Source organism: Zingiber officinale, chromosome 2B (assembly GCF_018446385.1).
Source record: "Zingiber officinale cultivar Zhangliang chromosome 2B, Zo_v1.1, whole genome shotgun sequence".
Classification (NCBI taxonomy): Eukaryota; Viridiplantae; Streptophyta; class Magnoliopsida; order Zingiberales; family Zingiberaceae; genus Zingiber; species Zingiber officinale.
In genome coordinates, this window is record NC_055989.1 from 69,887,531 (window position 1) to 69,913,332 (window position 25,802).

At 45.2% G+C, this 25,802-nt stretch overlaps 2 protein-coding genes across 2 annotated transcripts; one reads left to right on the forward strand and one right to left on the reverse strand.

Moving 5' to 3' along the window:
• The first annotated feature begins 4,287 nt into the window (after positions 1-4,287).
• Positions 4,288-6,349, forward strand: LOC122045823 (DELLA protein RHT-1-like). Its single transcript, XM_042606194.1, has one exon. The coding sequence runs from the start codon at positions 4,292-4,294 to the stop codon at positions 6,176-6,178; it is 1,887 nt and encodes a 628-aa protein (XP_042462128.1). The 5' UTR covers positions 4,288-4,291; the 3' UTR covers positions 6,179-6,349.
• A 4,605-nt stretch (positions 6,350-10,954) lies between these two features.
• On the reverse strand, positions 10,955-11,695 carry LOC122045824. The gene is made up of 2 exons (XM_042606196.1): positions 11,507-11,695; positions 10,955-11,435 (listed from the first exon to the last, which is right to left on the reverse strand). Exons 1-2 carry the CDS (start codon positions 11,606-11,608, stop codon positions 11,343-11,345), a joined length of 195 nt encoding a protein of 64 aa, XP_042462130.1. The 5' UTR covers positions 11,609-11,695; the 3' UTR covers positions 10,955-11,342.
• Positions 11,696-25,802: the final 14,107 nt, after the last annotated feature.

Sequence of the window (25,802 nt, forward strand, 5' to 3'; positions counted from 1 at the left end):
AAGTTATCATGTATAACCTTGGTTAGGTGATTACTAGGTAATCACATAACCAAGGTTATGGGAAATAAAACATAACAAAATGTTATTTGGTTCAACCTAGGTAATGCAACAAAAACTTATTTGTTTGAAGGTTTTAATGAATACTTTAGTTTAATATTTTACCGTATTACCCTCAGTTACAAAATCAACTATACATAATATTATTATTTATTTATTATGTTTTTTTTACTTTTCTTTTTCTTGTATATTTTTTTTTACTTTTTTATGTGTTTTTTTTATTTTTTTAATGTTTTTATATTTTTTATATTATTCATATTTATATTTTTTTTATTTTTTTACATTTTTAAAATTTTAATTTTTATTTTTAAATTTTTATAAATTTTTTATTTTTAAAAATTTTTAAATTTTTTTAATTTTTTTTTAAAAAATTTTAATTTTTTTAAAAAAAAATTAATTTCTTTAAAAAAAATTTATTTTTTTTAAAAAAATTTTAATTATTTTTAAAAAAAATTAATTTAAAAAAAAAATTATTTTTTTTAAAAAATTTAAATTTTTATTTTTAAAAATTTAAAATTTTAATTTTTAAAATTTATATTTTTTTAAAAAAAAAAAATTTAAACACTTTTTTTTTTTTACATTTTTCCATGTTTTTTCTTATCGGAGGGTATTTTTGGTATAAAAAATTCGTTAACCCCGGAATCAAGAAAAACCTTAGTTTTCTGAGGTTTTCCGATTCCGGGTTGCATGAACCTTTTGCTGACGTGTCAGGCATGGAACATTACTCGGGAATCATCGAATACCTAAACCAAACAAGGTTTTTGTTGATAACCTTGGATGGATAACCAAGGTTATCTAGAATAACCCCGAACCAAACGCACCCTATAGGTTCTTGTAACGTTGGCAATGATCCTAAACCCTTTTAGAAGCATAAGTAATGAGCGGTATCTAGCAACACATCATTATTACCCAAGTTACAAGAATGTTGAGATCCAACATCACCTTGTGACTACTAATTGTGACTCTTCACAATATGTGACAAGTGTCCTTCTATCCTTGACATCTAGATTGATCAATATGAGGCATAAACCGTGTCATCATCTAATCAATCTAAATCTTGAATCTCAAGTAGACTCACTCAATCAAATGAGCTCAACATCTCATATTGACTCATTTGGGCATGGTCATGCACTTAGTGGTCTCACTCTATCAAAAATAATGATGTCACTCCCGTCATATAGGAGGGATAGATCTCATCTACATCATTCACATCCCTTCGCATAATTTGTTACATACCCAGTAATCGCCTTTATAGTCCACCCAGTTACGGGTGACGTTTGACGAAGCCAAAGTATGCAACTCATTATGTAGGGAACCATGGTGACTTCAGGTCCAAGGACTAATAGTCATACTAATAACCACATGAGAAATTATATGACACTCATATAACGATCAATGATACTTTCTCATGGCGGGTCATTCAGTATACATTCTCCAATGCATACCCATGTATCAACTTGATATCTCTATATCCATGACTTGTGAGATCAAGTCATCGAGTTGACCTACATGCTAGTCTCGTCGCATTAACATTGTCCCTAAATGTTAATACTTGATTAGGAATGATTAAGAGTAGTGTTCTCTATATCATCTCACTATCGATTCAACTAATCGATTGATATAGGTAAGAACCTTCTACTCAAGGACGCTATTATACTTAGTTATTTGGCACCAATACAAGTAAGCAAAATAACCATAAACAAATGTCTTTATATACATAAGAATATGATACAACGAGTCCATACAACAATCATCAAATGATTAGCTCTAGGGCTCTAACTAACACAACCGGTCTTCTATCGGTACTAGATTGTGCAAACTAGCACTAACATGATGCTGGTTTGCACAAAACAATGCCACGTTGGTATTTATTTGCACAATTGGTCTTCTGTTGGTGTTGGTCTTTAAAGACCAACACCAACGTGATGCAAACCTGCACCAGTAGTTGGTGCTAGTTTGCATAACTAGTCTTTTGTTTGTGTTGATATTTAAAGAAAAAAAAATGTAGATCCGCTACATTAACGACCCCTCTAGTATCGGCCCTACGGATATGGAGAGAGGTACATGCAGGTACACAGGCGTCAGGCGCATGATGAGGTAAACCCCAAGTCGTCAGTTCCTGAGAATCGACCCCTGGTCATTACGCCAAAGATATCATGCGCCCACCATCTGTGCTACGCTCTGGAGGCTGGTGTTGATATTTAAAAACTAGTACCAACAGTGGTGTTGGTTTGCGCAAACCAACACCAATGAACCAGCACCAACATGGTACAAACTAGCACCAATAGTTGGTGTTGATTTGCACAACTGGTCTTTTGTTGGTGCTGATCTTTAAAGACCAACACCAACAGTGATGTTGGTTTTCATAAACCAACACCAGCGAATTAACACCAGCGTGGTGCAAACCAATACCAGTAGTTGGTGCTGGTTTGGACAATTAGTCTTCTATTGATGTTTGTCTTTAAAGACCATTACCAACAGTGGTGTTGGTTTGCACAAATCAATACCGAACATGGTGCAAACCAACACCATATTGGTACTGATTTATACAAACCAGCTCCAGTAACCAGCATTAACTAGCACTAACTACTGGTACTGATTTTTAAAGACCAGTACTAACGTGTTAATGTTGTTTTTAAAGACCAAAATGTTGGAGTTGATCTTTAAAGATCAGCTCCTCCTTAGTGCTAGTTTGTAAAAATCAATATCACTTTATATACAAGAGTTACATGTAGATGAGAGAAAGAAATTTTAAAAAAAAAATCATTTTAGTCGTGTTACATCATTCACATTGAATATCGTCCATGTCACTCAACATAAGTAAAAAATATATAGTCCCCGCGGATGAGTCTAGTGGCCAGCGAATTCGGATCCTCTGTCCCTAAATTTTTCTGTCCCCGTGTCTCCTTGTTGATCGGGCGGATCAGATTACATCTCAAGCATACCTTGCACATCACGAGGATATTGCACACATCTTAAAGATGTCATGATGCCTTAAAATATGATCTGGTCCATCCGATCGACAGGGGACACGGGGACAGAGGATTTGAACTGGTGGCCAGCGCATGAGGTCTTGGCACGATGAATTATGTGTTAGTCACTAGTCTAAAAATTAATAGTCGCCCGTAAGACGAATATATTCACCCTTTTACCCCTATATATATATATATATCTAACTTTCATCAATTGAATATTAAATTTACTGATAAATATTTGATCGTATACAATAGTTGAATTAGGAGAGTGGAATTACTGGTTCAATCTTCAGCTCTGCATTTCATCAAGCAACTACGGAGCGACATCGATGGCGAGCAAAAAACAACCATAAGATAAAGGAAAATTAGTAGTGGTGTTCATTCATGGTCGTGATCGGATCAAACAAAAAAGAGAGCATTCGCAGAAGAGGAATGAGTCAAATGCAACTACTTACCGGATGGAGTTTATCGGGATGATTTCGTCGGCCTCATCGTCTCTTACTTCCTTCCTGGTGATTGATCGATCGCTACCGAGTAGTGGCCCACCGGAGTAGCAATCGAGGAAAAAAGATGAGCATCTCGAAGAAACACTGAAAAAATTTCAGGAGAATAATAACATACAACGGATAATGAAATAAAGAATTCGACGATAGAGATGCGAGCGAGGAGATGAATGGGACGGCGACATGGGGAAAAGGTCGGGGCTGGGGGGAGGGTGGTCCAGGAGGCCCGGCCTCAGCGAATCACATCACCCGCCGTAACGGCGAATCGCGCCGAGGGGAATTTAACGGCGTCGGAGCAGGACGCGGGCCCCGGAGGTGGAGGCGGAGGCGGAGGCGGAGGCGGACGGGGCCCAGACGAGCGACTCCGCGACGGCGACAGCCGGGCCTCGCCCTCGTGCGCGAGTGCAGAGCCCGGGTCCCTCCTCTCGCCCATGCCGGAACCTCCTCGCTCTGATCCAAACTCCATGATCCATCGCCTCCTCCCTGTGCCTGATCCTGTTCCAACTAAATCACAAAAGTAAATATAATAGATAAAGATTAGATTTTTATGATGGAATTAATTTAATCGAGAAGATTCCAGCTCGCTATACATGGAGATGGACAGATGGGAGAAGTGTTCTTGCGGTTTTCGCAGTGTTCTCAGCGGACCAGACTGTGACGAACTTCCGTATAAAAAAATAGCAGCAGAAAGTTTTGCGGAGCTGGTACGGATCCTTTTAATTTCTACTTTTAGCTTCGGAATTTTGCTGTTGGTGAATGATTTCGAGATTTCTTCCAGGTTCTGGGAGTAGTTCGTCGTGGCGGCGCCTGCAATCTGGCAGTATGAAGCGGGAGCACCAAGGGGATTGGTACGGCGGGGCGGTTGAAGGAGGAGAGCAGGAGAAGGGGAAGGGGATGATGGGAGGCGGGGCGGAGGATGAAGATGTGGACGAGCTGCTGGCGGCGCTGGGATACAAGGTCCGGTCATCGGACATGGCGGACGTCGCGCAAAAGCTGGAGCAGGCGGAGATGGCCATGGGAACCGGCATCGCGGCCAGCGACGACGCTCTGCTTTCCCACCTTGCAGCTGACACCGTTCACTACAACCCTTCGGATATCTCGACTTGGGTGGACAACCTCCTCTCCGAGCTTAACGCACCTCCTCCCCCACTCTCGCCGCCGCCGCGTTTCGACGATTCCTCTTCCCTCGACCGGCAGAATCGCTTCCTCGAGCTTCCCCTTGTCACGCGGCGCGCATCGGCGGAAGTTTATGAGCCGATGCCAGTCCCTGCTCCCCCCGCCGGGCGTGCAACAGGGCGATTCGCCTTTGGCTCTGATTCCCAATTGGATGTCGCGCCGTCGCCGAGGGATTCGAAAAGGATCAAGTTCTGCAGCTCACCTCCCTCATCGTCGTCCTCGACGACGGATGCGGCGACCTCGGCTGCGTCCCCTCTGCCGGTGGTAGTAGTCGACACGCAGGAGGCCGGGATCCGCCTCGTCCACGCGCTGTTAGCCTGCGCGGAGGCGGTGCAGCAGGAAAACCTCAAGGCGTCGGACACGCTCGTCAAGCAGATCTCGGTGCTGGCTGCCTCCCAGGGCGGCGCCATGCGCAAGGTCGCCGGTTATTTCGCTGAGGCCCTCGCACGCCGCATATACCGTCGTCTTCCTCGGGTTGGCGTGGGCTCCTCCTTCGATTCCGTCGCCTTCGACGACATGCTGCATATGCATTTCTACGAGAGCGGCCCCTATCTTAAGTTCGCGCACTTCACCGCCAACCAAGCAATCCTGGAGGCCTTCGCCGGCTGCCGGCGTGTTCACGTTATTGACTTTGGGATGAGGCAGGGGCTTCAGTGGCCGGCCCTTCTTCAAGCCCTTGCCCTCCGTCCTGGCGGCCCACCTTCGTTCCGTCTCACCGGCATCGGTCCGCCTCAGCCGGACAACTCGGACGCCCTTCAGGAGGTGGGATGGAAGCTGGCGCAGCTCGCCGAAACCATCCGCGTGGACTTCAACTACCGCGGTTTCGTGGCCACTAGCCTAGCGGATCTGGAGCCCTACATGTTGCTCGGCCAAGACACAGACGACCGCGTCGGAGCGGACGACATCGATGAGCCAGAGGCAGTCGCCGTGAACTCGGTGCTCGAGCTGCATCAGCTGCTCGCGCGGCCCGGATCACTGGAGAAGGTGCTGAGAACGGTCCGCGCGGTGCGCCCGCGCATCGTGACGGTGGTGGAGCAGGAAGCGAACCACAACGCCGGGACGTTCCAGGAACGTTTCACGGAGGCGCTGCACTACTACTCGACCATGTTCGACTCACTGGAGGGCGGCGCCGCAGCGGCGGCGACTGCGGACAGCGCCGGCGGGCGGGACCTGACGATGTCAGAGGTGTACCTCGGGCGGCAGATCTGCAACGTGGTGGCCCACGAGGGAGCGGACCGGACGGAGCGACACGAGACGCTGGCCCAGTGGCGGGGAAGGATGACCAGCGCCGGCTTCGAGTCCGCCCCCATCGGCTCCAACGCCTTCAAGCAGGCGAGTATGCTGCTCGCCCTCTTCGCCGGCGGGGACGGCTACAGAGTGGAAGAAAGGGAAGGCTGCCTCACCCTCGGTTGGCACACCCGGCCCTTAATCGCCGCCTCCGCCTGGCGGATCGCCGGCGGACCATGACGCTCGCTCCCAACCGTCCGATTTGCCTCGCTCGACCCCACCAGTCTCATCGCGGGGTCCGCAACCTCAAGCCCGCTGGGCCCCCTTTCTTTCTTCTCCTCTCATGTCAAATCTTTCTTTAACTCCCTCCTTTCTACGTAGCGCAATTATAATAATCTCCGATTAGCCAAATAAATTATATCTGCTAATCAAGGAAGCTAACGATAATTACAAGATTAGTTCATAATTAATCGCCACAGAGCCGGAAAAAGGGAAGATGATTACAAAGTGGGAATCAACCTGGTGGTTGTCGTAGAAGGCCAATCTGGATACCCTGTCGGTGTCAGAAAAAAGTCGGTGGGCCATCGCGAGGGCACACGGTGGGCCCACGCTTCCACTTCCAGTCGGAGCGGGAGATGCTGCAGCCTGGAAGAAGCCCACAAAGGGGGCGAGACAGATCACACGCACTCATTTGTGTGAATATGGATAAAAGAATGCAACCGCAAAAATAAATTAAAATAAAGATATTTCACATTTAACGAATCATTATTAAAAAAAACAAACCTTTTTATAAAAATTATCAAATACGCATTCTATCCTATATTTTATCTCAAAAATATTTTTATTTTCAATAGTATTATAACAATTACAACTAATTCCTATTTCAACATATAACAACTACTCAATATAGCCCCTGCACCATAATAAAATATAACATATACTAACTATTTAGTAGATGTCATGTAATAGTACTATACGTAAAATAATTTTAATTAAAATAAAATGTTATATTCTAGTTGTAACAAACAGTGCAACTACTGCAACAACATTGAAAATAAAATTATTTTTAAATAAGATATATAATACTTCTAGTTTTAGCTAAGAATGGAGCAATATTCCGGCTACAAAATAGAGAAACCACAGGGTTCTGAAAAGAAAAACAATAATAGAGGAGGCATCACAGCAGAAGAGTTATCTCTTTGTCAATCCACATATCATATCAATGTGCTCATGCAAGTGGACCAGCATTAATAGTCCCTTTTTTAATTGCAATTTGTTTGAACTCTTTTATTTTTTTATATCGTGCAAGAATACCTAAACCCAGATATATAATATGTCAATCTTGCATTATTGCCGTCTAAAGTCACTCGGCCCGTCTTAAAAAGTCTTCTATCAGCCAGGGAATATAATTTGAAGTGACAATAATGTTTGCAATATTTACCCAAATGGAAAGAATATGAAGTGATTTTTTTAATCTAATTAAATAATCAGATATGAAAACTTTTTAACTTGAATACGAAGACAGAACTGTTAAAATCATATTCATATCCGATTCTGATTATATATAATCCAAGACTACTGTATTACTGATATTTGAAAATTAGCATAATTGTGATGTTCATTTTCTAAAATATTTGTGTATTGATTTTAAAATGTACGCACTACCAAAATAGTGCTAGTTGGCCCTCACTCCAATGAGAAACAGGTAATATAAATTATAAATTAATTTTAATTATTTTGAAATAGAAATATTAATCTTTTATAATATATTTTTTTGAATGATGCTAATGGGATAGAATAAAAAAAATTATTAGTATAGAAGATAAAATGAGGATGGATATCTGATCCTTTGACGGGATGAAAATGATGAAAATAAATAGTCAATGGGGATGTGATAAATATAATAAATGGAGAAGAATATAATGAGTGCGATAAGAACAAAGAATATGAAATCCAATTCAAATCTGACTAATTATCATCTCAACCAAATACCCTATTCAAATCCGATTTATTATCATCCCTATTAAATACCCTAAGTTTGCTAGGTTGATGCAGTTCAATCTAAATCAAACAATTTTTTTAGTGTTTATCATTATCACTTTAATTATGGAAGAAAAGGTCTAACAAAAACATCATACTAAACCAAATTAAAAGAATAGCGTATATCATTATTGCTTAATAATTAATTAGAAAAAATTGGTGAAATATATAAACAGTATGAAGTCATCATCTTTCAAGCTTCAGATGTATGTTTAGGACCAGAAGAAACAAATTCAGTTGTTTGATACATTTAAAGAACTGGGATGCTTAGTTCCCAGAAGAAAATGAGAATAGGAATGATAGAAGTGGGAATTAGGAATGGAGGGATTCTCATTCCTCTTATTTTGCCAAGTAATGACCCATTTTCCATATTTGGGGGATTGAATCTGTAAAACCCACCACCAATTCCCCAAACCAAACACTTATTTTCTTCTATTCCTTTCCCATTTCCCACTCTCATACCATCCAACCAAGCACGCCCTTATAAAGACATAATTTGTGAACCAATACTCTGAAATACAAGATTGCAAGCATTAAGAGAGTGGCAGATGTTAGATTGAAATGAATGTGTTGAAACAACATTAGTGCAGATAGCCATATGTGTCCAGTATACCAGTGCCGATAATAATCACAAAAAATACATGCAAAAAAAAAGATCAAATTAGGAGACAATTTTGCAGCTTGACATAGTTTGGCAATAAAATTCTTAATTTAGGGTGTGCCTACTCGACATGAATGAAGTTCAAGTAGAGGCAAAGAAGTGGAAAGGAAGAATGATCCCTTGTCTACTTTGTGGTAGAAGAATAAACAAGGAGGAAGATGGGAGTGGTTCTGCACTCTTTCCACCAGATTTGGCTCCATCCAAAAGTGGATGTAGTCACGGTTAACCCTGCAACTCTTATAGACAGAAACAAGGTGTAAGTTAAGACATTTTCTCTCTTCTTCCCTTCTTTTCTCCATTTTGAGCAAGGAAAATGTAGAGTGAATAAATGTAATGGAGTCTCAAAACACATGTAGCATAGAGAAAGGGAGAATATTTTACATTCTTAGATCATATGGATGTCAAAATGATTTTAGTATGGTCAGCATACAGGGAAGAGATAGGACGCATGATAAATGTTAGAGCAACTTTGCAGCTTGACATAATTTGGCACTGATAACTGATTTAGTACCCAACGCATTCTATTTGATTGTTTATAGAAAGGAACATAGCAATTTTCAAAGAAAGTTGCAACTATATATACTCATTAAAAACAAGTGTTAAGATAGCTCATTTTTTAATGTGCAGCTATGTGTTTCTCTTCAACTAAGTAACAAATCTGAAACCTATCAATTCTGATCCTAAAGGATATGAAGATGAATGTTTAGTGTTGTGAACTTCGCAGTCGATATAATATTTTTTGACCCAAGTTTTAAGTACCTTGGAGGGTAATGATATCGTAGTATTTTGATAAAACAGTAATATCAAAATGTACAACGTAATATTTAAACTGAGTAAGTTCAAGTTTACCATGATGAAATAGCAGTTCCAGTAGAGAAACTGTTTTGATGCTTGATAATCACTGAAAAGTACAGATGATATGAGACATCAAGGAGCATGATATCAAATAATGATATATTGATCTATAAAGGACAGTACAAAAGTATAGAACTAGAATTTTTTATAATCAGATATGTCTCGCATCCCATTAAGTAGATACAAATGAAGTCCAAATGAGTATAGATGTTTTTTACATCATTTGATTGTATATTTAGTTATTACACAAATCATGAAACCCCTCGTGCTTATTCTTGACCCTAAAGTCATAAAATGGTACCATAAACATTAAATGCACAATGCTGAAATTTGTAAGGAATCAAGTGTGGTTGATCTCCTAGTCGACTATCACTACAATCAGATGACTAGGCTTTTATTCTCAACAAGAAGTTTTCAGCCACAAACCAACAAAAGTCCTAAAATAAACATTCCAATAACCATTAAATTTGATAGAAGCCTTAGAATTAATTGTCATGGGAGTTGAATAAAGTCTAGTTTGCTTACTAGAGTTGAACTTACAGCAACATTGCAATAAAAATTAGAATTTAGAACGTTTGTGAATTATGCAAATAGAGTACCATAAATATTACTTTGTGTTCCATACTCATATTTAATGTTTCAATTGTAGTACAGTTTCAGTTTAAGTGAGAATCCTGGCCCATTATATCAAATATATTAAATGCAAAAATATGGAACAAGAATGATGATTGATTTTCAACAATAACAGAGCCAAATCCACAATCTGATGTTGATGCTTCATGCAGAAATTTATTTGTTAGCATTAGCACATGTAAGGATTAATTAAAAGACATATTTTGTTGTGGGTCTGAATGGGGAACAAAATCATTAATTCATCAATACGATACCGACCTTGAAATCAAAGGCTAATTGGCATTCCTATGCCTTGAATATCAATTAAATAAGTAATACTTAACACTACCCTAACGCAGCCCTTCTCAGTTTTTATTAAAAAAAAAAAAAAAGAGGAAAAGAAAAAAAATAAGCTAGGTTTTCTTGTTAAAACTGTACACCGGTCGTGAAGTTAGCCAACAGCCAGTCCTCATTCTATACCATTAGTGTTACTAAAATCTTTACAAATAAATAAGGTCAAGCCAAACCAAAATAAATTCACATATTTGATATGATGATGCTCTCCTAAGTAATCAACTTGGATGCCTGCAATGGCATGTTCATTACTTAAATGCTGATCATATATTCAAAGATTTCATGGAAAAGAATATGGTAACTCTAGCAAATCAAAGGGAAGCACACCCAGAGTATAAGCCTCAAAATACCTCAGTTACCAACAAACACACCCAGCTCACCATCTTCCATCCACTGAGATGAGAATTTTTACTAAAACTGATGAAAGATTACAACAACAAAAGCGTTTGTATAGTGAAATTCCAGTAAAAAAATTCAAGGTATAGATAGCATTTATTCCAGCAACCAAACTGCAATAATCAAAAGCAAAGCGTATGTTTTCCTAGCAAAAGTAGGTCTGTTAATTAGTAATATAACATGCTCAACAAAATCAAATTCCCAATACATGGTATTGTCTTCTTCCTAAAGCACACTTAGGAATTAGTTCCATAAACGTCTTCCACAACGCCTCTCAAAGACGCAGTTCGTGAATATAGGGTTTGATATAGAACAAACCTTGCAATACGAGAGGAGACGAAAAACTAGGGTTGATTCAGCCAGGAAGAACAAATGGCAAATTGAAAATTCGGAAGTGAAACCTTTATTCGAGACTTAAGATTCCCCAATTTCGGATTCTGATTTAAGTCGAAATTAAAGGGGGGGAAGAAGACATCGGTTCGAGAATCAAGGATCTGATAAGAGCTCGTCTTGATTCCGCTGTTGCTCCTTTAGCTTCAGCTCCTGCTCGTACTGCCTAAGCCTCTCCTTCATCCTCTCCTGCAAGCAACAGCAATTCCGAACACAAATCCAATCGACCACTAAGAAGAGGAGGGACGAACTTGCAGCACCTTGTAGCTGGTCTCAACGCGGTGCATGACATAGAAGCCGAGGGCACCACCGAGAATGACGCCTGTCGTTATCCGAATGTTCGCCCACAAGTATGACGCCATCGCCCCCGTTCCAGTCGGTTTCTCCGGCGCCGCCTTCGCTGCCGCTTCGTGGTCACGGTCGTTGCAAGTGAAAGGTATCAAGCACGTTATTAGGCCTTTATGGCCCATTTATAAACAATTTTAAAATTTTACAATCTTATTGATTTAATTTTAATCTTTTTAGATTTAGTTAATAAATTAATATTTTCAATTTTGTTTTCTTTAAATATTTTATTAGTTTAATCCAACAAGGTCAAGCCAACTCGAGCATGGGGCAACGACGCCTTAAACCACCTTACGTCACTTTATAATGAATATTTTTATACACTCGCTAACTACACTAATCACTCTTCAAAATCTTTATTCATCCAACTTAAGATTCACATTGATGATTTTACATTTTAGGTCAAAAGTCAAAAGGCATCCTGTTTTTATTAGACAGCCATTTTTTATTTATTATCAAAAGTACGCTCTGTCTCATCATTTTAGCCGTGATTATTTTACTTTTCAAAATTATTTTTAGTTTTTGAATTCATCAATTGTTTTTTTTATTTTGTTTTTTCATCCGTCCGAATTGGGCGAAAAGCCTCTCCAACACGAACACGAGCACAAATCCTCTAGACTACAAAGTGTGGTTCAAGGATGAACCAACTTATTTATAGGTGATCCATGAAATCTCACCTATGAATCATCTCTTGGGAAATGATAGCAATAACAAGAAAGAGTTAAAAAAAGAATATAAAAAATATAGTGCTACTACACTTCTGAATACTTTTCTTGTATGTATCTCGTTATCAAATACTTAAGTTACATAAATATTTATAGATAAGACTTAACATGTATCTAGCCTATATATGAACCAGCATTAAATAATTGCAAAATTACATTTCCAACATCCCCTCTTAATTTGCAATCTTGAGCATATCTCTAGCTTTCTGAAATTTCTCTACGTGCACTATTTTAGTAAGAAAATCTGCATATTGCACATCTGTTCTAACAAACTCCAGGCTGATTTTTCCTTTGCTCACAACATCTCGAATGAAATGATGTCGCAATTCGATGTGTTTCGTTCTTGAGTGAAACACTAGATTTTTTGTCATAGCAATTGCAGACATATTGTCACAATGAATCACAGTGGGTTGTTCTTGAACTTGTTGAAAATCTTCAAGTAACCTTCTTAACCAAATTGCTTCACAAGCTGCATCTGTAACAGCAACATATTCTACTTCTAGCGATGATAATGCTATGGTTCTTTGCTTCTTGGAACTCCATGAAACAACATTACTTCCAAGACAAAACAAATAACCCGAAGTGCTTTTTCTATCATCCAACGAACCAGCCCAATCACTGTCGATATAACCAGTTAGCTTGCACTGATCTTCTTTCGCATACTTGATGCCCATATTCTTTGTTCCTTTCAAGTATCTCAGAACTCTTTTAGCAGCTACAAAATGAAATTTCCTTAGCTCATTCATGAACCTTGAGATCATACTTACAACTTGAACAATGTCTGATTCCATAATAAATCCTTTCATTTCTCAATCCACACCTCGTTAAACTCTGATACTCGTAAGTGTTTAATAAGTGTTGTAGTAACTATAATTAATAATTATGAGAGCATTCACATTCAAATCCTCGTCCAAAATCTAAAATTTAAAATAAAAAATTATTTTATTAAGTTTAGATATTTTTTTTTCACTCCATACGCTACTTATAATTTATCATATATTTATTATTTTTTTAATTATTTTTTCTTTTTTTAATATTTTTTTATTATTTAATGAAGGAAAGTGAAATCTTTTATTATTACTATTCCATGAAGGAAAGAGAAGTATTATTTTAATTTTTAAGGAATCAAATTCATCCTTTAAATTTAGAGTATTACTATTCATAAAATATGTATTTAAAAAATGAATAGGATGTATATTTTTTTTATACAAAATGTAAACTGATCCGGCGGTTGGAACAGGGGACCCCCACTCTGAGGGGGTCAATGTCACGTGGAAGTCAAAGGGTCAGGTGGCCGGCCGGAGAAGGATGGGCCGACCTCCCGGCCGGCCGACCAGTGAATAACCGATGGCAAAAGGCGCCCCAACAGAAGTCGGGGTTCCGGCGCTCGATTGAACAGTAGCGAAGGGCCGAGCGGAAGGCCGAAGACAAGGTGACATACTGCTAGCAGTTCCCACATCACCTTACCGAGGATCTCCCCAGCATACCGAGGCATGCGAAGAGCCGGACGGGATGTGAGTGTCGTCCGTCCGGGGTGTAAGATGAGTGTCGGCCGGACGCCCCGTCCAGCCGGCCGGACGGACACCTCGTCATGGGGTAGGAAAAGAAGGACTATTTATATCTTATGACAGCTGTCAAGTCCTATGACTAGGTCATACTCCTAATCTGGCGACGAGGTGTTCTGCTGTCCCATCGAGAGCGTGCTTGGACTGTAGCAGTATGGTGTTCGGTAAGATCTCTGACAAACACATCCCGAGATATGGGCTAAGAACACGTGTTTGCCTCGGTATGTGTGCGTGAGCTCTTTCACTACTCTATATAAAGAGCCTTATACTTCGCCGAAGGTACGCATGCTACGATTCCGGTAGCCACTTTCTTGTTGAGCTTTGCCTGACTTGAGCGTCGGAGGGTCGCCGCCGGGAACCCCTTCCTGGCCCGACTTCTGTGCAGGTTCACCGGAGATTCGTGCAACCCGATGGAGATCTACATCAACGACTCGGAGAGCGCCACGTGCCCAGCGTCCGCTGATTCATCTTTCGGACAGGATCAATTTGGCGCCGTCTGTGGGAACGCTCCTGCATCCGATCGGAAGCAATGGACGAAGCTGGACGACAGCACACGGTGACGCTTTCCACGGAAGAACTCGATGCTCTAATCGAGTCGAGGGCCACTAAGCTTGTGGAACAAAAACAGAAGGTACTAGCCGAGCGGGCAGAGCAGCAAGCAACATCAGCATCAGGAGGCCGAGCGGAAGCACCTCAGGCCACCGTTGCATTCCATCGGGCCCTATTCCGCACTCCTGAAGCCGAAGCAACTAATCGAGATCGGGGATCTTCTTCGGATGAAAGGCCAAGACGAGACGACAAAAAAAGGAAAGCCCCCCAAGCGGATGCATAGCCCGAGCGGATTAATCGCCAAATTTCATAGGCTATTCTACGAGACCCCCTGCCCAAGCATTATGTGCCTCCGACGATCGGCGAATACAATGGAACCACCGATCCGGATGATCATTTGGGTAAGTTCGATAACACGGCAACCCTGCATCAATACACAGTTGGGGTGAAGTGTCGGGTTTTTTTCACCACCCTCTCTGGATCGGCTCAACGGTGGTTTCGAAGATTGCCGGACGAATCTATCTCAAGCTTCAAAGACTTCCGAACGGCTTTCCTACACCACTTCGCAAGCAGTCGGCGCTATCAGAAAACCAGTGTTAGTCTGTTTGCCATCAAATAGGAAGCCCGCGAATCGCTCCGAGCCTACATCCAGTGGTTCAACAGAGTGGCCATGGATATTCCAACGGCCACCTCGGAGACCATGATGAATGCCTTCACACAAGGCCTAGTGGATGGAGATTTCTTCCGATCACTCATTCGAAAGCCGCCCCGAGACTATGATCACATGCTACACCGGGCCAACGAATACATCAACGTGGAGGAAACCCAAGCGGCCCGGAAAAAAGAAACTCCAACCGAGCGGGCTCCTCTTGCCGAGCGGAAGCCGCACGCTGCTCACCCACCAAGAGGACCGAGGGCCGAAGCAATCCGCTCCCCCCATGCTAGGTCCCACGTGCAAGAGGTAGCTGCCGCCCGGCCCAAGCCAAAGAAGAAATGGACCCCGATGTTCTGCTTCTTCCACCGGACGGATACGCACAACACAAGGGATTGTCGAAGTCTTCCCTTGATTGCTCATCCCGTTCCCCGGAATGGTGGTCGACGATCGCCCTCATCCGATAGGCGACAGAGAACTCATGAAGCCGATCGGACGCAAGCTGACAGGCGAAAACAACAGACTCCCGACCGGCATCGCTCTCCGAGGCAGGAGAATCACCGAATGTCTAGAGAACGGCCCTGACCGTCCGCTCGGGAAGAAGAAAATAGAAGTAATACTTCCCGAGGCGAGATCAACATTATTGCTGGCGGGCCGACCGGAGGTGACTCTAACCGAGCCAGGAAGGCGAGCATCCGACAGCTCCAGATCCATGCGGTCGGCTGCAGCCAGGAACGGGCAAGTGGACCCGAAATCAGTTTCGGGGCCCGGGACTTAGAAGGAGTTGAAGTCCCCCACGACGACGCCCTTCTCATCAAAGCGGTAATAGCCCATTACACTATTCACCGCGTTTTTATTGACACAGGAAGCTCGGTCAATATCATATTCAAGAAGGCATTCGATCAACTGCAAATTGATCGAGCCGAGCTGCTGCACATGACAACCCCCCTTTACGGGTTTACGGGCAATGAAGTTCAGCCGGTCAGACAGATCCGTCTGGCCATATCGCTGGGAGAGGAGCTGCTCAGAAGGACGCGTACTGCTAACTTCGTCGTTGTGGACTCTCCGTCGGCATACAACGTCATATTGGGGTGACCAGCTCTCAGCGAATTCGGAGCGGCCGTTTCCACCTTCCACCAGAAGATCAAGTTCCCCGTCGAGGACAAAGTGGGAGAAGTACGAGGGGATCAACTGGCAGCTCGGCGATGCTACATCGAGATGGTCCGAGCAGAAGCCAATTCCGCTCGGAAGGTGCCACGGATCGAGGTGAACGCTATAACAGAAAAGCCTCCCTCTTTAGTTTATGAAGAAAAAGAGGAAGTTCAGATTCACCCGACCCGATCGGAGGCCACAACGTTCGTTGCGGCCGATCTGGAGGAGAGTCGTAAATAGGAAGTGATCAAATGCCTCCAGAGAAACTGTGATGTCTTCGTCTGGTCGACGCACGAGCTGCCTGGAATTTCACCGAGTATAGTGCAGCACGAGCTACATGTCCGACTGGACGCTCGGCCGGTGAAACAGAGAAAAAGGGATTTCAGCGCCTAGCAGAATGCCATCATCCGGGCGGAGGTTGAGAGGCTGCTGGAGGCCGGCCATATACGCGAGGTACAGTTCCCGAGCTGGCTGGCGAACGTAGTATTAGTATCCAAGCCGGGCAACAAGTGGAGAGTGTGCATAGATTTTCGGGATCTCAACAAAGCTTGCCCGAAAGACTTTTATCCTCTGCCTCGAATCGATCAATTGGTGGACTCCACAGCTGGTTGCGAGCTGATATGTATGCTCGACGCTTACCAAGGCTATCATCAAGTACCGCTCGCCCGCGAAGACCAAGAAAAGGTTAGCTTCGTCACCGCCGATGGCACATATTGTTATAATGTGATGCCGTTCGGACTGAAGAACGCGGGAGCCACATATCAGCGTCTGATGAACAAAGTGTTCAAGGAGCAGATCGGGCGAAATTTGGAAGTATACGTGGACGACATTCTCATCAAGTCCGTCCGAGCGGCCGATCTATTCGAAGACATGGAGGAGACTTTTCCGAACGCTCAGGAGGTACGGCGTTAAACTAAATCCACATAAGTGTCTGTTCGGAGCAAAAGGAGGGCGTTTTCTGGGTTACATAGTAACCGAGCGGGGAATCGAAGCAAATCCCAACAAGGTGAAAGCCTTACAAGATATGTCGCCTCCAAGAAATCTGAGGAAGTGCAGCGCTTGACCGGTCGGATAACAGCATTGTCCAGATTTATCTCGAAGACCGCCGATCGGAGTCTCCCATTTTTCAAAATCTTACGCAAAGCCACCAAGTTTCACTGGGACGAAGAATGCGATCGGGCGTTCGAAGATTTGAAGACATATTTGAACTCCCTCTCGGTACTAGCCAAGCCAGCCGTAGGTGAGCCTCTGTGTATCTATTTATCTTCAAATGAGCAAGCAATCGGCTCGGCATTAGTAAGGGTGAGCGGAGAAGAGCCTGTATATTTTCTGAGCCATATTTTAAGAGACGTTGAATCTCGCTACACAAGGCTCGAGAAGTTGGCCTTCGCTCTGGTCCTCGCCGCTCGGCGCCTTCGCCCATACTTCCTGGCGCATACCATCATTGTCAAAACTAATAGCCCGCTCGGACGAATATTGCTGAATCCAGAAGCGTCCGGACGGCTCATCAAATGGACAACGGAGTTGAGCGAGTTCGACATTCAATACCAGCCCCGGTCGGCGATAAAAGCGCAATCCTTGGCGGATTTTGTCACCGAAGTACAAAGGCCAGAGCCCGAATCCATGTGGAAGATATTTGTTGACGGATCATCCACTCGACTCGGGAGTGGAGTGGGTGTGTTATTGCTGTCTCCACAAGAAGAGAAGATGCACTTATCCATCCGGCTGGATTATAGAGCTACAAACAATGAAGCTGAGTATGAAGCCCTCATAGCTGGCTTGCAGGCAGCTCGGCATGTGGGAGCCGGACGGGTGACAATACATTCAGATTCTCAGTTGGCCGCTCAGCAGCTCTCTGGTACTTTTGAGATTAACAACGCTCGGCTCAAACTCTATGCTGAAGCCTTTGAGAAGCTCAAAGCCAATTTCAGAGAGGTCATCATCCAAAAGATACCCCAAGCGGAAAATCAAGCGGCCGATGAATTAGCCAAACTTGCAAGTGCCATAACGCCGTTCGGCACCCAGTCGCCAATCAAACAAGTATCTTTGGTGGCGCACGTCGACCGGATGGAAGCTCTCACATTCCCAAGTGATTGGAGGACATCCATCATGGAGTTTCTCCGCTCGGGAGCTACGCCATCCGAGCACCATGAAGCCCAACGTCTCAGGAGAAGGGCCGGTCGGTTCACACTTATTGGAGATCAACTCTACAAGAAGGCTTTTTCCCGCCCGTTGTTGAAATGCGTGAGCTCGGAAGACGCGGCGTACATCCTCCAAGAAGTGCACCAAGGATCATGCGGAGGACATCCGGGCGGGCGATCGCTGGCTAAAAAGATACTGCTGGCCGGATACTTCTGGCCAACCCTGCAAACAGACGCCGCTCGTACCGTCTCGACGTGCCTCTCTTGTCAGAAGTATCATAATTTCTCACACCGACCGGCAGAAGAAATGAAAGCAGCCACTGTGTCCTGTCCCTTCGACCAATGGGGAATGGATATTATTGTGGATCCATTCCCTATGGCGACCGGGCAGCGGAAATATTTACTAGTGGCAGTCGATTATTTTTCCAAATGGGTGGAGGCCGAGTCGCTAGCCAAGATTACCGAGCATATGGTCAAGAAGTTTATCTGGCAGAACATCATCTGTCGGTTCGACATCCCTCGTCGACTTATTTCTGACAACGGGCGACAGTTCACAGGAAAATTACTCGAAGATTGGTGCGAAAGCTTCGGCATTGAACAGCACTTCACCTCCGTGGCGTACCCCCAAAGCAATGGTCAAGCCGAAGTAGCCAATCGGGAAATTCTTCGCATTTTGCGCGCTCGGCTCGACCATCTGGGAGGAAGTTGGGTGGATGAAGTGTCAGGCGTCTTGTGGGCCATCTGAACGACACCGAAGGAAGGAACTGGAGTCACGTCCTTCCATCTGGTGTATGGCGGCGAAGCGGTTATTCCTGTCGAAGTTGGCGTCGAGTCCGCTCGGATCCAGAATTATGATGACGACAATGCTGAGCGGAGGAACATGGAGCTGGATTTGGTTGACGAGGAGCGAGCCAAGGCGTCCGTCCGGCTGATGGCGTACCGGCAACGGATGAAGCAAAATTACAACCGACGCGTCATCCCCAGATCATTCCAGGTCGGCAACCTTGTATGGAAGAAAGTGAAGCCGGTCGGCGACGTCGGCAAGCTAGAAATTCCTTGGGCTGGCCCCTTCAAAATCATCGAAAAGCTCCGCTCGGGCGCTTATTATTTGGAGGATGAAGACGGGCGGCAATTGGATAGGCCATGGAGCGCAAATCATCTCCAGCCTTATCGAGCTGGGTGAAAGGTGCACGGATGTAACTCATTTTTGTGTATATTTTGGTCGCCCATGTCCTTGTAATGCAGGAAGCAAAAATGATTCAAAGGAAGGCTAATGTGTTCGCCGAGCGGAAGACCGTCGAGCTCCGACGTTAAAAATCGAGAGACGAGCCGGCGTCTATAAACCCGCCGAGCGGAAGACCGTCGAGCTCCGACATTAAAAATCGAGAGACGAGCCGGCGTCTATAAACCCGCCGAACGGAAGACCGTCGAGCTCCGACATTAAAAATCGAGAGACGAGCCGGCGTCTATAAACCCGCCGAGCGGAAGACCGTCGAGCTCCGACGTTAAAAATCGAGAGACGAGCCGGCGCGTCGAGCTCCGACATTAAAAATCGAGAGACGAGCCGGCGTCTATAAACCCGCCGAGCGGAAGACCGTCGAGCTCCGACGTTAAAAATCGAGAGACGAGCCGGCGTCTATAAACCCGCCGAGCGGAAGACCATCGAGCTCCGACGTTAAAAATCGAGAGACGAGCCGGCGTCTATAAACCTGCCGAGCGGAAGACCGTCGAGCTCTGATGTTAAAAATCGAGAGACGAGCCGGCGTCTATAAACTCGCCGAGCGGAAGACCGTCGAGCTCCGACGTTAAAAATAGAGAGACGAGCCGGCGTCTATAAACCCTCCGAGCGGAAGACCGTCTAAATCCTCCGGACGGATAGCTTTCTGCAAGGTCTTACTCGGTTGTAACGGCCTGCCCATGATCGGGCCTGCCTTGGGGTCGAGAAGGAAGACATCGTGCGGCCGAGCGGCTCCTTTATAAAATGTACTTGGACGCGAGAAAACTGAGACCGAGACGAAAGTTAAAGATTGGACGCGGTTCGAACAAACAAATAACAAAAGGAGATTATCCGTTTACGCCGAGCGGCGGACAGACAAAACTTATATTCGCCCCTAACGGCAGGCATACAAAAGATTGTACACTTGAGAGAAATTGCATAAGCTCCTCATTCACTATCATCGAAATTAAAGAGGGAGTCGGGGATGGAGCCCATCATAGCCGCCAGATCTTCGGGGGGGACGGACAGCTTGGCGGGTATGTGGCCTTTGGTCTTCAGATATTCCACTGCGACTTTGATCGCCTCCTCAAAAGTTAAGGATAGTTTATCGCTAAACCTTTCGCCAAATTCATCCGAACGGACGAATGCTTTACGCACCTCCGCCAACCGGCCATGTTCCTCGTCCTGATATTCTTTAAAAGTAGCTTTAGAAGCATCGAAGGCAGCTTGAAGATCTTTCAGAGCCCCTTCCGCTCTAGCCTGGTCGGCCGAACGACCCTCCTGTTCGGCGGATAATGAGGTTTCCAATTCTTTAACCCGCTGCTCTAACCCCCGGTTCTCTACCTTCATCATATCCATGTCGTCAATGGCTTTAAGCTTCCGGGTGGTAGCGGTCTTTATCTCCTTGTCCCGCTGCTTGACCAAAGCTTCGAGTCGAGCCACTTCGCTCGACAAGCCGGAGGACTTACCCCGTTCGGCTTCCAGTAGCTTTTTGGCCTTCTCCAGAGCGGCTGTTGACTGTCTGCTATCTCCTGCGGCTTTGAGCTTCTTCAGCTCGTCCTCCAGTTCGGCTAGGCGATTGCTGATTGCAATCTGCTCCACCCAATTCTACAAACGGATAGGAGCAAGTTAGAAACTAAATCCAAATAACAAACATGGCAAAGAACATACCCCGGTCGCCTGTTGTAGATTGCTGTCGCCCAGCTGGCCGGGAGTCATCATTGCAATTCGGAGCCGAGCGTCCTCCCAGGCTTTGGCGAGAGGACCCGTGAGGGTGATCTGTTGCTCGGGGACTACTGGCCGATCAGCAGCCACCATATATTCCTCGGACGGGAGGCGCAAGATAGTTTTTATCAATCTCGGGCCGCTCGGATCACCTGCGAGCGCAGCGGCCTTACCGGACGGCTCACCGGTGGAGGAAGAAGGACGGTCGCCCAACCGCTTAAGACGCCGTAGGGTTTGGGGAGGACTGGAGGGCGGCACATCAGAGATAGCCCTGGGAGAGCCGCGCGGCGTGGGGGTACTCTCTATAGAGATTGTCCCGGATAGCACTGGAGCTTCATCGCCCCGCTCGGACTGCGGTTCATCAGATGCAGTTGGTTGAGAAGCTGGCTCTGGCCGTCTGCGCTTCCGAGTTGCCAGGGGAACGTTGTCGTTCGAACGACCCTCTACCTCGACTTGAGTAGGAGGCTCGAGATCGCCCGTATCCTCGCCGAGAGAGGCAGGAGCGTCTAAGGCTTCGGGGACAGTCTGAGTCCCCTCACCCTCTTCGCTGGTCGGACCAGCTGTGTCCAAGCTCCGCTCGGCGATCTCTTTTTTCTTGGCCGCCTCGATCTCAGCGGCTCGCAGTTTCAGCCGCTCGGTAGCCTTGGCGCGCCACATGACTTCGGCTGTAGAAACAAAGAATAAATCAGTTAGAACAAAAGAAACGGGAAGATAAGAGAACTTACTCATGCTGCAAGGTAGATCGACTGAGATAGAGGACAAGTCGAATATATACAATACTCCCGGAAGGAGCAGCTTGTTGATGTGATATCGCTGGCCGACCAGCCGATCGGCTGCATGAAGGTAGGCCGGATCGCCCCTAAACTTGCCGAGCTCTGGTTGCGCTGGCATCGCCGTCTTCCACTTGATTCGGAAGGCCGGTGGCTCGGGAAAGCGCATATAGAAAAAATGCTCCTTCCAGTGTTTGTTGGAGCTCGACATATTATCAAAAAGGACGAAGCCTATCCTAGATTGGAAAACAAAAGTACCCCACTCGGCCTGCTTAGGGTAGTAGAAGTAGTGGAACACCTTGGGATCCAACGGGATGTTATTTAGTTTAAACAAAACTACCACCCCGCTCAGCAGCCTGATGGAATTCGGAACTAGCTGGTCGAGCGGGATGCGAAAGTAGTTGCAAACTTGCAAGAAAAACTCATGGGGTGGAAAGCGTAGCCCGGCCAAAAATTGGTCTCGGAAGAAAAGAACGGTGTCGGGCGGCGGTTCATGAGGCCGATCGGCTGGGGTGGCTATTACTATGTGGTGGTCGGAAGGGATGTCATAAGTCCGAGAGAGGCGCAGCGCGTCCTCCTCGTCAAACCGGCTCTCCATGGTCGTGTACCAAAGACCAGGAGCGCCGGTGGTCGATTGGGAAGTGCTAGTCATGGGCGAAACGCAGTAAGAAATTTGAGGCAAAAAGAAGGGTTCGAGCAAGAAAGAAAAGGTGGTAGACTTGAAGGGGACAACTAACAGAAAAAAGAAGGAGGGAGCGAGGAAAAGGAAGGCTTACGAGCAAAGGGGATGACCGAAAGGGGCCTCGGGTTCGTCGGGAAGCTGAAACACGAGGTTGCCAGAGCAGAAAGAACAGCGGAAGGTCGAAGGTCGATGAAGAAGAAAGCGGCGGAGAGAGGAGGCCGCGAGATTTATAACGTTAGCCCCGTACGGCCTTAGCCGTCCGATTCAGGTCGTGAAGAACGAGGTCATCATCTAGCCGTTCATTTCAAACGGCGGCTGTCCCATCGGAGGTGACGCCACCGCCATACCCTGACAAAAGAGAGATCGCCATGTGTCAGCAGGATACGGGTTACATTTAATGAGCGCCCCTTACCGCACGCAGCGCACGTGGTGGGCAGTAGAGAAGAGGATTTGGCATGGATTCCAAGGGAATACAAGGCACGGGCAAGATACCGCCGAACGGATGAGCATCTCTAAGCCTGGCTGAGCGGACTAATGTACCGGCCGTTACTCAGTCAGAGCAGCAGTCCAGTCAGTCGGACTTCGCCTCCTTCAACTAGACTTGAGGGGGAGGCAAGTGATCTGGCGGTTAGAACAGGGGACCCCCACTCTGAGGGGTCAATGCCACGTGGAAGTCAAAGGGCCAGGTGGCCGATCGGAGAAGGATGGGCCGACCTCCCAGCCGGCCGACCAGTGAATAACCGATGGCAAAAGACGCCCCGACAGAAGTCGGGGTTCCGGCGCTCGATTGAACAGTAGCGAAGGGCCGAGCGAAAGGCCGAAGACAAGGTGACATACTGCTAGCAGTTCCCACAGCACCTTACCGAGGCATGCGAAGAGCCGGACGGGATGTGAGTGCCGTCCGTCCGGGTGTAAGATGAGTGCCGGCCGGATGCCCCGTCCAGCCGGTCGGACGGACACCTCGTCATGGGGTAGGAAAAGAAGGACTATTTATATCTTATGACAGCTGTCAAGTCCTATGACTAGGCCATACTCCTAATCTGGCGACGAGGTGTTCTGCTGTCCCATCGAGAGCGTGCATGGACTGTAGCAGTATGGTGTCCGGTAAGCTCTCTGACAAACACATCCCGAGGTATGGGCTAAGAACACGTGTTTGCCTCGGTATGTGTGCGTGAGCTCTTTCACTGCTCTATATAAAGAGCCTTATACTTCGCCGAAGGTACGCATGCTACGATTCCGGGAGCCACTTTCTTGTTGAGCTTTGTCTGACTTGAGCGTCGGAGGGTCGCCGCCGGGAATCCCTTCCCGGCCCGACTTCTGTGCAGGTTCCCGGAGATTCGTGCAACCCGACGGAGATCTACATCAACGACTCGGAGAGCGCCACGTGCCCAGCATCCGCTGATTCAGCTTTCGGACAGGATCATAAACTTTAGAGTAAATATTTAATTTAGGATAATTAATGTGGATGTTTTTATAATATATAATTTCATCTTTGATCAATATAATTAACATATTGCTCTTGAGGCCTAGTCTAATTGATCACCACATGATAAATTGGTAGAAATAGGTAATGGTTGATTTCCAAAAAATTCAGTAGAAATAGTCTCCTATGTGGTGGCCTAATCGGTTTTATAATTTATCTTTCTACATATAATTGTGGGGGCAACTATGTGGGGTGCTCGGGTGGTTAGAGTATAATCTTTTTATAGAAATATTAATGAACATATATCCCTAATACAATGGTGTAGTGACGGATACCTTCTCATTCTCCCAGAGATATAAGGATTGAGTCCTAACTTCAACGAATTAACAGATGAATTTTCCTTTAACGAGCTATTGAACACTGAGCTGATGGACCACCCAGTGCTTCTCGATTTATCCTAAAGGCCAATGAAAAATTTCTGTAAGATCGAGTCTATCACCTAGGATTAGTCGACGTAAGCTGAATACGTTGATGCCAACTTAAAAGAAAAATTAATCAACATAGATTAAAAATCATTTTATAGTAATTGATCTTGTCCGAAAATCATAGAAATGGTAAGTTGGAGATGTGGCTATCGCGTTGACTGAATGTAGACTTCGCACCGCTCTACAATACAAGAAACATTAGTGCCAAGTTAAGGAAGGGGTCCCGACGTTTACCCTCCGATACTCAAGTCAATCACCGGAAAGAGGAAAAAGATGGAGCAATATATATAGGCGTGAATAGTGAATAACGCGTACTGCCGTCAGTGTATGGACTCCCTTTATATAGTGCCTGGTGTGCGACATGCACACTTCTTTCAAGACGTGGGCACGCTCTCCAACTGGTCATGGGCACGTTCTCCGATTTGTTCTATGAAACGACATGTCAGAAAAGTGCCTTTGACACCATACCTCAACAGGATATGCATATCTCTGACAAGACGGTAGTAGCTTCCGTCGTACTATCTCCTAGAAGGATATTGAGAGATACGACAGTGATCCCGCTGTTCTGCTAAATGAGGTAGCCGCTCGGCTGGGACTCCTCCGTTCAGTCGGTCTCTGCTGTTCTTCCTTATGGTGACTGGGTATAGTAGCTTATCTCCTTCCGCTCGGACAAGCGCTTCGGTGACCTTAGCATTCTGCCGATCTACAGTGAGCGTCTGGCGATCTTGCCCTATTGTTTCGAGCTGGACGGGGATCGGGTCGGACAAGCCTTTTCTCGATCGAACACTGCCCGCACCAATTGGTCATTGTAGTCGACCTTCACTCGGCCATCATATTGAGCCCTTTGACATTCTGATATTGATCATCTTGACTTTGACCTTCATGCCAACTGCTATCTCCATCCTTTAATATGGACTTAATAGATCTCCTTTATCACTGCATCAGCCACTATGAAAACACAAGTACTATAATTATACAACTATGGAATTATAACTATTATTATAATTACGTAGCGACTATCAGATCCGGCTATAATCTGATAGTTGCTATAATAACCTTAGAATCTTTTAATAATAAATAAAAAGGAACGAGCGTCCTTTTAGTTATACCAATGAATTTAACTAGT